Source organism: Borostomias antarcticus (assembly GCF_949987555.1).
Source record: "Borostomias antarcticus genome assembly, chromosome: 4".
NCBI classification, from domain to species: domain Eukaryota; kingdom Metazoa; phylum Chordata; class Actinopteri; order Stomiiformes; family Stomiidae; genus Borostomias; species Borostomias antarcticus.
Window position 1 is genome coordinate 18,667,892 of NC_140237.1, and position 12,083 is coordinate 18,679,974.

At 45.4% G+C, this 12,083-nt stretch overlaps 1 protein-coding gene across 1 annotated transcript in view; it reads left to right on the top strand.

The window, feature by feature from the left end:
• The window catches only part of dpy19l3 (dpy-19 like C-mannosyltransferase 3), a 46,873-nt gene that overhangs the window by 8,625 nt on the left and 26,165 nt on the right, over positions 1-12,083 (top strand). The window contains exons 5-16 of the mRNA XM_084436575.1: positions 312-433; positions 1,094-1,239; positions 2,508-2,631; positions 2,817-2,951; positions 3,046-3,177; positions 3,307-3,408; positions 3,681-3,754; positions 7,342-7,500; positions 8,371-8,508; positions 9,183-9,294; positions 9,759-9,815; positions 10,152-10,234. Coding sequence (XP_084292701.1) covers positions 312-433; positions 1,094-1,239; positions 2,508-2,631; positions 2,817-2,951; positions 3,046-3,177; positions 3,307-3,408; positions 3,681-3,754; positions 7,342-7,500; positions 8,371-8,508; positions 9,183-9,294; positions 9,759-9,815; positions 10,152-10,234 — 1,384 coding nt within the window. The remainder of the gene's footprint in view (positions 1-311; positions 434-1,093; positions 1,240-2,507; positions 2,632-2,816; positions 2,952-3,045; positions 3,178-3,306; positions 3,409-3,680; positions 3,755-7,341; positions 7,501-8,370; positions 8,509-9,182; positions 9,295-9,758; positions 9,816-10,151; positions 10,235-12,083) is intronic.

Below are 12,083 nucleotides of genomic sequence, written 5' to 3' on the forward strand. Positions count from 1 at the left end.
TGTTTATCTCTGTAGAATGAGAGAGACTGGATGACTGGCCTCTGTAACCATGGGAACAAACAAAGCTAGCTAAAAATGAAAGGAGGGAGAGAGAGAGAGAGAGAGAAACTGAGAGAGACTGAAAACAGGGACACGTCCAGTGACGTGCGTCGCTGCCTGCATCCAGAGTCCTTTAGCAGGCCGGCGTCCTTTATAGACCTGTATGGAAAACAGTCCCGACTGCGATCTCCGGCGGACTGACTGCGGCGCTGAGGTATGCGGGTTGCTATGCGCACGCTGCTGTGAATAAACACCACGACCGTCTCCCGCAGGCCTGTGGCAGCTGATGAACGATAACCTGACGGAGTCCAGGAGGACCATTAACCTTCTCCAGCGCATGAACATCTACCAGGAGGTCCTGCTCGGTGTTCTCTACAGGCTGCTGCCCATACAGGTCACATTCAATCAAATAAAACATATTTTTGTAGCACATTTCATACACAGAGGGAACACACTGTGCTTTACAGAGAGAAAGGGGGGCGGGCGTACATAATGACCCAACCCCTAGTTTTCCAGAGGGAAACAAGAAAACCACTCCCCCCCATTTAAGCCTGTAAAAATTCTTCCCCGGCCTCAATGAGACGATTAAGCAAGCTCCTGGAAAATGTTTAATTGTATTAGCTAGGAACATTTTACAGCGCACTAAGCATGGAATCTACATTATAAGAAATGTAACACTATCAAAAATAGAGTAGATAAATAATTACAGATGTTACCTACGTAGCAGGCCACTGTATGTTGGCTATCCCAGTAATCCATTTTAGGATATGTATATCACATACTTCAATAAAACACAGTGAATACTTACTGCAGCGATAAGCTCCTAGAAAATATTGAGTAAACTAGGTATAACAGGACGTACTGTACCTAAATGCACACAGGTCACCTACAGTATCTCTTGACCCTAGAGGGACAATGCCAAGAAACCCTTTCTATTTATTTTTTTACATGAAATGTGTGTGTGTGTGTGTGTGTGTGTGTGTGTGTGTGTGTGTGTGTGTGTGTGTGTGTGTGTGTGTGTGTGTGTGTGTGTGTGTGTGTGTGTGTATTGCAGGCTTACCTGGAGCCAGTGTATTTCTACATCTACACGGTGTTCTCGCTGCAGGCGGTCTTCGTGATCGCCCTCTACCTGACCAGCTGGCTACTGAGTGGCTCCTGGCTGGCTGGGGCCCTCGCTGGGGTCTGGTACATCTTCAACAGGTACACACACACGCACACTAGGGATGTGCGCCACTAGTCGTTTAAACCACTAAACGGCGCAGCTTTTACTAGTCGTTTAAGAAATAATAGTCGATTAAACAGAATATAATAGAATTAGATAAAAATAAAAAATATTTATAAAAAGACATAAGTCACCTAATTCATTCATCTGCACAATCCCTATTGTTTATGCTGCGCTCCTTTTGTATGGGAGCTCCGGATTTGGCGCCTATACGCCTAACATAGCCTATCGTCTGACATCCGCAGTCTTTAATATTATAGTAATTTAACTTATGCTATTCAATGATCAGGGTTGCACGGCACATTGCCACTAAAGTGTGCTCATATTAATTAATGTAGCCTAATCATTTGGTTTGTGAAAGTCAAGACGTGACAGAAATCTGTGCAACAATAGGCTATGACTAGATTCCAAGAGGCGCACTCGCTTTCACAGCCTAATTGCCGAGTTGAACTCTGAAGGAGGCAGACCAATTTATTCGCAAAACATAGGTTTATGCATACTAATATACATCCAAGCAACTGTCACAAAGTACTCTGTGTTTTAAATAGCCAAATCAGACTTGGAGCGAGATGCGCAACGAGTGAAATTGGCTTCCGCTGAATGTTGGTTAGAAAGATAGAGGAACTTTATTGCAGACACACAAGTCGATATAAAACATTATATTTGCACAGTAGGCTATTATTTCTTTCACTTTATTATTTGCATCATTCTTTGTTTACCAATGTTTGAATAAATTTGCCTTCGAATGTTATTGCCCTCTCTGACATCCGCAGTCTTTATGTGAAATCTAGTTTTAGCCTTCTTAAACATTACAGGCTATAGGCTAGCCTACTCTTCTTCAATTAAACAAAATAAATCACATTGATATCTTTGCTAAGTAATAAGCTGTAAGGACAGGCTGAACTACTGTTTTGCACAGGCAAACAAAGGAGAGTGTGTGACAGCTCTGCACAACGCGTGTAAATTGGTTGCCGCTGAGTGGTTGGGAAACATCAAGAATAGTCATGCATCTTAGCTTGCAGAGTTTGAGAAACATCCTCAATTTTTCTAACTAGCACTTGTTGTAGAAACTTGGGAATCCGTTTTTTAGACTAGTCGTGTAATCAGTTACAAAACCACCGTCTAGTCGTCAGTGAAAATAGTCGCTGCGCACATCCTTAACGCACGCACACACACACACACACACACATACACACGTATGGAGTAGCATGACTTAGGTGTGCGTGTTGCGGTGTTGTCGTTGCAGGGTTGATACCACGCGTGTGGAGTTCACCGTGTCCCTGAGAGAGAACTGGTCGCTGCCTTTCTTCGCTCTGCAGGTGGCAGCGATCACCTGCTACCTCCGGCCTCAGCTCAGGCCCATACAAGAGGTAAACCTTACCACACGCACATGCAAACACACACACACACACACACACACACGCACAATACGCGCAAAAACACACACACACGCACGCACGCACGCACACACACACAGATGCACACGCACACACACACAATCCCTTACGCAAACTGTATGGTCCTGAGGTGGTGTGTGTGTGTGTGTGTTTCTCAGAAGGTGGTTCTATGGCTGATGTTTGTGGCCACGGTGTGTTTCTGCGTCACCTGGCAGTTCAACCAGTTCATCCTGCTACTCCAGGCCCTCATCATCTTCACCCTGGACTGTCTGGACCTCATCTCACCCACACAGGTACATTAAACTGTGTGTGTGTGTGTGTGTGCGTGCGTGCGTGCGTGCGCGCGCGCCATACCAGTCGTTCACCCTTCCTCTCTCCCACCTCCAGGTGACGTGTGTGTACCTGGTGCAGGTGGCCGGTCTGCTGTGTGTGTGGCTGCTGCAGTTCTGCAATCCCATGATCCTCGGCTCGCTGGCTCTCAGCTTCATCGTAGCGGCTCTCTTCGTCAAACACTTCCAGGTCAGAACACCAGAAATGCACAGACACCGAGCAACCCCAGCGAGAAATCAGGCCACTCTATACTTGTATAATGTATCTTATATAGTATATCTTATACATTCTCGGCGTGGCGACTGTGTTGTGCTCCAGCGCGATCTGAAGACCGGAGGTCTGCTGGCGAGACTGGGGAAGCTGCTGCTCCACACCTGCCTGGTCCTCTCTCTGACGCTCGCCATCAATTACCTAGCCAAGGTGAGGCCTACGCTGCATCCTCCCCCCAAGCCTCCTCGCCTCCGTTCGCCTCCTCGCCTCTTCACTCCCCCACGTCCCCCCCATCCCATGTCATCGTGAATCCCTCCCCCCGCCACTCCTCTCTGCCCCCCCCTGTGTTTCACCCATCCTCTCCACCGTGTCCTGTCATCAGGAATTCACTCTAGACTGTTTCCCACTGTCTCAGACGTGACCTTACCTCCGTCAGGTTGACCTTGACCTCTGTCCTGTTCTGTCTCTGCTTGTTTCTACAGACAGCTCTGCAGTTGAGATCAGATGAGCACATCTTTAAATTCATCAAGACTAAGTTGGGCTTGGGGCCTACCAGGTACACGTCGCACTCCTTCTCTACCATCACCTCCACTATCACCTCCTCCACCATGTCCTCCACTATCACCTCCTCCACCATCACCTCCACTATCACCTCCTCCACCATGTCCTCCACTATCACCTCCTCCACCATCACCTCCACTATCACCTCCTCCACCATGTCCTCCACTATCACCTCCTCCACCATCACCTCCACTATCACCTCCTCCACCATGTCCTCCACTATCACCTCCTCCACCATCACCTCCACTATCACCTCCTCCACCATCACCTCCACTATCACCTCCTCCACCATCACCTCCACTATCACCTCCTCCACTATCACCTCCTCCACCATCACCTCCTCCACCATCGGCTCCACTCACCTCCTCCACCATGTCCTCCACTATCAACTCCTCCACCATCACCTCCTCCATCATCACCTCCACTATCACCTCCTCCACCATGTCCTCCACTATCACCTCCTCCACCATCACCTCCACTATCACCTCCTCCACCATGTCCTCCACTATCACCTCCTCCACCATCACCTCCACTATCACCTCCTCCACCATCACCTCCACTATCACCTCCTCCACCATGTCCTCCACCATGTCCTCCACCATCACCTCCACTATCACCTCCTCCACCATGTCCTCCACCATGTCCTCCACTATCACCTCCTCCACCACCTCCTCCACCATCACCTCCACTATCACCTCCTCCACCATGTCCTCCACTATCACCTCCTCCACCATGTCCTCCACTATCACCTCCTCCACCATCACCTCCACTATCACCTCCTCCACCATCACCTCCACTATCACCTCCTCCACTATCACCTCCACTATCACCTCCTCCACCATCACCTCCACTATCACCTCCTCCACCATCACCTCCTCCACCATGTCCTCCACTATCACCTCCTCCACCATCACCTCCACTATCACCTCCTCCACCATCACCTCCTCCACCATGTCCTCCACTATCACCTCCTCCACCATGTCCTCCACTATCACCTCCTCCACCTTGTCCTCCACTAGCTCCTTCTATGCTCTGTCCTCCACTATCTTCTCCTTCATTAAATCCTCCACTATCTTCTCCATTGTCTTTCACTATCTCTTACTTCCCTATCACCTCCACTACCTCCTCTTCCACTATCTCCTCCTCCATCATCTCCTTATTCTATACTAAATCCTCCACTATCTTCTCCTCCATTATGTCTTTCACTATCTCCTCCTCCACTATCTCCTCTTCCTTCTCCTCCACTATCTTTTCTCCACCTCCATTATCTCCTCTTCCACCTCCTCTGCTGTCTCCTCCTCAACCTCCTCCACTCTTTCCTCCACTACCTCCTCTTCCACTACCTCCTCTTCCACTATCTCATCCTCCACTATCTCCTTCTTCTATACTAAATCCTCCACTATCTCCTTCTTCTATACTAAATCCTCCACTACCTCCTTCTTCTATACTAAATCCTCCACTACCTCCTTCTTCTATACTAAATCCTCCACTATCTCCTTCTTCTATACTAAATCCTCCACTATCTCCTTCTTATATACTAAATCCTCCACTATCTCCTTCTTATATACTAAATCCTCCACTATCTCCTTCTTCTATACTAAATCCTCCACTATCTCCTTCTTCTATACTAAATCCTCCACTATCTCCTTCTTCTATACTAAATCCTCCACTATCTCCTTCTTCTATACTAAATCCTCCACTATCTCCTTCTTCTATACTAAATCCTCCACTATCTCCTTCTTCTATACTAAATCCTCCACTATCTCCTTCTTCTATACTAAATCCTCCACTATCTCCTTCTTATATACTAAATCCTCCACTACCTCCTTCTTCTATACTAAATCCTCCACTATCTTCTCCTCCACTATCTTCTTCTCCATCTCCTCCACTCTCTCCTCCACCACCTCCTCCACTGGCTCTTCCTCCACTATCTCCTCCCCCACTGAACAGTATCTCCTCCACTATCTCCTCCCCCACTGAACAGTATCTCCTCCACTATCTCCTCCCCCACTGAACAGTATCTCCTCCACTATCTCCTCCCCTACTGTATCTCCTACACCACTATCTCCTCCCCCACTGAACAGTATCTCCTCCACTATCTCCTCCCCTACTGTATCTCCTACACCACTATCTCCTCCACCTCATTACATTAGTCATTTAGCAGCAGCTTAAAGACTAGCTACTGTAAATAATGAATACCCTGGTAATAAAACCTCTCACACTGATCTGTGTGTGTGTGTGTGTGTGTGTGTGTGTGTGTGTGTGTGTGTGTGTGTGTGTGTGTGTGTGTGTGTGTGCGCGCGTGTCTGTGTCTGTGTGTGTGCGCGTATGCAGTCAACCCAGCAGAGATGTATTTACCACGGTGTGTCAGGTCATATACGTCATGTAGGGAAACAACTGTTATATTGGTGTGTGTGTGTGTGTGTGTGTGTGTGTGTGTGTCTGTGTGTGTCTGTGTGTGTGTGTGTGTGTGTGTGGGGTCAGCCCAGCAGGGATATACTTAGCGCAGTGTGTCAGGGCACACGTACGTCATGCAGGGAAATAACCGCTGTATGAATAATTAAAACTACAGCGTATAACTCATCACTCTGTATTATCACTCTCTTATCTATCTCTCTCTCTTCATACAGTGAGAGGAATAATTATTTGATCCCCTGCTGATTTTGCCCACTGACAAAGAAATGATCAGTCTATAATTGTAATGATGGGTCTATTTTAACAGTGAGAGACAGAATAACAAAAAAAAGTCCAATCACAAAAAAGTTCTGAATTGATTTGCATTTTAATGAGTGAAATAAGTATTTGACCCCTTGGCAAAACATGACTTAGTACTCGGTGGCAAAACCCTTGTTGGCAATCACAGAGGTCACAGAGGTCAGACGTTTCTGAGGCGAGATCTTGCGTGGATCCCCAGACGGAGAGAGATTGACAGTTATTTTGTGTTTCTTCCATTTGCGAATAATCGCACCAACTGTTGTCCCCTTCTCACCAAGCTGCTTGGCGATGGTCTTGTAGCCCATTCCAGCCTTGTGCAGGTCTACAGTCTTGTCCCTGATGTCTTTGGACAGCTCTTTGGTCTTGGCCGTGGAGAGTTTGGAATCTGATTGATTGATTGCTTGCTTCTGTGGACAAGTGTCTTTTATAAAGGTAACAAGCTGAGATTAGGAGCACTCTCTTGAAGGGAGAGGACTCATTTGTGTGCCTCATGGACATAACTAGTCTGGGAGACAGAAATCTTGCTGGTTGATAGGGGATCAAATACTTATTTCATTCGATCAAATGCAAATCAATTTATAACTTTTTTTAAATGTTTTTTCTGGATTTTTGTTGTTCTGTCTCCCACTGTTAAAATAAACCTGCCATTAAAATGATAGACTGATCATTTCTTTGTCAGTGGGCAAACGTACAAAATCAGCAGGAGATCAAATCATTATTTCCCTCACGGTATCTCTCCATTCACTCTCATGTCTGAATCTCTCCATAATTTTAACTTCTGTCTCTCTTGGGTGCACCTTCTCTCTCTCTCTCTCTCTCTCTCTCTCTCTCTCTCTCTCTCTCTCTCTCTCTCTCTCTCTCTCTCAGGGATTTTGATGCCAGTCTCTACCTGTGTGAGGAGGCCTTTGGTCCGCTGCCCTGGGACACGTTTGATCGTCTGGCAGGCAGCCTGCTGGTGTACCCCTACCTCTGCACCCTGCTGGTCCTGCTGGGCGCACTGGCACTGGTGGCAGTGAGAAACCTCTGGTAGGGCACATCTCGCTCTTCTGCTATATTGCTCTCTCTCTCTCTCTCTCTCTCTCTCTCTCATTCTCTCCTCTCTCTGTATCTCTCCTCTGTCTCGTAACTCTCCTTCTGTCTCCCCCCCTGTGCCTCTCTCAATCTCTCCTTCTCTGTCTCTTATCTCTCCTTCTTTGTCTCTCTAACTCTCCTTCTCTTTCTCTCTCAATCTCTCCTTCTCTGTCTCTCTTTCCTTCTGACTCTCTATCTCTCCTTCTCTGTCTCTCCTCTGCCTCTCTCAATCTCTCCTTCTCTGTCTGTCCTTCTGTCTCTGTTTCCTCTCTCCTTCTCTGTCTCTCTCTCTGCATATGTATCTATCTGTATGTTTGTTTCTCTTCATCTCTCTGTACAGTGTGTGTGTGTGTGTGTGTGTGTGTGTGTGTGTGTGTGTGTATCACTATCTGAGTGCGTCACACCTTCCTGAGTCATTCCCTGTTTAACAGAGTGACACAACCCCCCACATGTTCTCCAGTCCTGCTCTCTTACCTCTGACCAGCCTTGAAACTGGCCCCTCGGGCCCCCGCCCACACACACACACACTTACACACACTTACACACAGACACACACACTTACACACACACTTACACACACACTTACACACACACTTACACACACACACACACTTACACACACACACACACACACACACACACAAACACGCGCACACACACACACACACACACACACACACACCAAGATTCAAGAACTGTTTGAACCTTTCCAACCAAACAGGGGCGACACACTCTGAATAATGAGACCACTAGACTAATGTCACCCACCCCCCTGTGCCCGTATGTTTAATGCATTGATGTTCTCCTGTCTCCCGTCTGTCTCAGTGGCCCCGGCGCGGTGGGGGGGGGCAGCGGAGGCCTCAGAGTGGGGGCTGAGGAGAGGGCCATTAGTATGAGACCAGACGTCGCTTACAATCTGTTACACAGCCTTTTCTTTGGCCTGCTGGCTTTAAGCACCATGAGGTAAGCTATGCTAAGCTACCCTGTGTTATACTCCAGTACAGTATGTTGTTCTACAGTAAACGCTATGCTAATAATAATAATGATTATTATCATTGGGTAAACAGTGTAGAGAGTAGTGGTATGGCTGTAGGAATTTGGGGTTGCTGATTACTGTAGATGGCCATATACACCGATAGTATGAAGGACAAATTTTACTCTGCTAACTAAGAATACATATTTTCCCCTATGTACAGTAGCTTGCATTTCTCTATCTCAGACTAGTGTGAATGGACTCAGTCAGCAAGCTAGCTAGCTGCCAGAGGTGCTCTTGTTCTGTATGCTACACTGCTAACTGCTAGCAGATGCTATCTTCAGACAGGCTTGGAATTATGCTGAATAATCAACCTCCACTCGCTCTCTTTTTCTCATTCTTTATCTCCCTCCCTCTGCATTCTACTCATCCACTCCATCTTTTCTGTCTCCGTTCCACTACTGATTATCTCGCTCCTTTCTTATCTCTCTCATTATTCGTTTCAACACTTTTTAATATTTATTCCATTAACCAAGGCTGTAATTGTGTTTGAGTTGCAGAATGAAAAGTTGGCATTCCTCCCAAGGGAATATGAGTTTGTACCGAGGTCTGTGGGGATGTGTAAGGATGTGTAGCGTGTGACGTAGAGCTGTCTTCTCTCCAGGATGAAGTACCTGTGGACGGGTCACATGTGTGTCCTTGCTGCCTATGGCGTGTGTGGGAAGGAGCTCTGGTCCATGTGCTTGAACGTGCTACACTTGAACTCCAGAACTAAGGTACAGGAGGACCAGCTCCCTGGAACGTGATCACAGAACCCTGGAACAATGTTACCGCAGAACTCTGTAACAACGTTACAACAGAACCATGGTACCACAGAACCCCATTACAACAGAACCCTCTAACAATGTTACCACAGAAACCTGTAACAATGGTATTACAGAACCAAGAAGATGACGGGGCCTACCTACAGTAAAATCAATCACTAGGATCTCTAGAATATTGCAAGTATTATGTGGAAACTCAATAACATAGACCTGTTAACCTGACAGTGACTGAAATATTCCTGCCACTAGGTGGCACTATGGTATCATCCAATCAGAGCCTGTTCTCTGAGCCTGACTCACCTCTGCATAATGTAGTGTTCTTGATGTTCCTGATGTTCAAGCTGCTTATTTTCTTTTCTCACCTTCTTGTTTGTATGTTGTTTTCTCTCTCTCCATCTCTCCGTTTGCCTCTGCAGTTAAGGCTGGTCAGGTACACAGTTCCCGTAGTCATTCTAGGTTTCCTATATTACAAGGTAAGGCAATCGCATTGTTATTTCAGCACAATTTGCATCATATTCCAACCAAGGCATGAACTATAATTGCACCTACCAGTCAGCCGTGTCAAATTTGTTTTGAATGAAAGCACTTTGTCTTGATGCCAGATAAATACTTCCCCTCTCTCATTACAGTCTAGCAGAGGTTGGCTACAGAGAGATTGGATTGATCTTTTGGATGTGCTTGGAATGTGTCTAGATATTCCAGTCAGTTTATTGTCTCCAAGTTGTGTTTAGATGTTCCAGTCAAATTATTGTCTCCAAGTTGTGTTTAGATATTCTAGTCATATTATTGTCTAATTGTGTTTCGTCCAGTTCTGGCCCAAGCTGATGCAGGAGGTCTCGGAGCTGAGGGAGTTCTTTGACCCAGACACTGTGGAGCTCATGACATGGATCAGGTAAGTCCTGGAACATGTGCGCACGCCCCCCTCCCCCCACACACACACACATGCTGCGTTAGAGTGCACCTCGGAAATATTGTATTTTACCATATTTACGAGTAACAAGCAGATGAACTGCCCTCCAAAGTCAGAATTACGAGTAGGAAATTGGGAAATAATGAGTTTTCGAATAGTGACGTGTGTCGTTTTGGAAGTATGGAAACCGTGTTAGCTTATTGACGGCATAAATTATATATTTCTTTATTCTGTTCATAGTAGTTTTCATTTGCACACGTCTATTCAGCTATCAGTAGCAAGCGAGCAAACCTTTTCCTATTGAAGCATGCCAAGCATGTGTTACTAATGTCGATGAGGCAGCCGAAACGTTAAATGACAGAAATAATGTTGGAAGTCTAAATGTGTAACTATCCTCTATATATATATATTAGCCTATTACCTGCCTTCTCTGTTCGTAGATGAGTCCATACTGAGACAAAATAGGACCAGGAGCTCTGTGCTACTTACTTTGGGTGATTATAAAACAGGCTTCGTTCTGGTGTCCATGTTTGTTAATGCTTTGTTGCTCTCCGAACACTTGAATGCGCACTCAAATATAATAATTACAACTTCACAACTGGTAAGTACAAGTTTCCGAGTTGCACTTGAACGCAGCAACACGCACACACACACACACACACACACACACACACACACACACACAGGCCCATTTCAATTCTACCAGCTCTATCAACGATCTTAGAAAAAGTTATTGCAGAACAACTGATGGAACCCCTTGAAACTAGCATACTTATTTATTCCAAACAATTTGGTTTTAGGCCAGGGTACTCCACAGAAATAGCCCAGAAACTGCTACCTCACTGAAAATATCAAGAGCTCTTTAGACCAGGGTAATGTACAGTAGCAGGAGCAGTGTTTCTAGACTTTAAAAAGGCATTTGATACTGTGAACCATGAAATACTTGGAAAATGGAAAACAAAATTTTTCTGAACATGTAACCAACTGGTTTGCATCATATCTTGAAAGTTGAGAGCAATGTGTAAAAATGAATGCTGAACGTTCAATCCCCCTATGATCCAGAATGGGTATTCCACAAGGTTCGATCTTGGGGCCTCTGCTCTTCAGCTTACAGTATACATAAACGACCTACCAGTACCATGCACTAAAACTGTCTGTCAAATGTACGCTGATGACACAATCATCTATGTCTCTGCTAAAACCCAGAGTGCTGCAGCAGAGACACTAGGAAGTGAATTGAAGAGTGTATCTCAATGGCTAAAAAATAATAATCTACTGTAACTCTGAATCTTAAAAAGACTCTGTCAATGTGTTTTTCAATCAGAAGTAAAGTAAAAAAAAAAACTTAACTTAAAAGTTAAAACTAATCATGAGGAAATAGAAGTAGAGGAAGTAAGGGAATACAAATTTTGAGGTGTCATTCTAGATTCTCAGCTCAAATTTACAAAACATATTGAAAAGTTGTGCAAAAATGTGAAAACAAATTTGAATTGCTTTAGACATTGATGGATAAGACACCACATACCTCCTAAGGCAGCTCAACTGTTCATGCGCGGCATGATATTTTCACACTTAACCAACTGCGTTACTGAATGGAGTGAGGGCTCACTATCAATCATCAAACCCATTGCATCCCTTTACAAACAAGCATTGCAAATAATGGCTCAAAAAACAATGACATGGCACCACTGTATAATCTTGAAAAACTATAAACTACTGAGTGACAACTTAATAACTTTATTTTATTAAATTGATATTCAAATGTGTTAACAATTTTGCCCCAGACGTACTGTGACCAAAACAAACACCAGCATTATCAGAGGATCAGCGA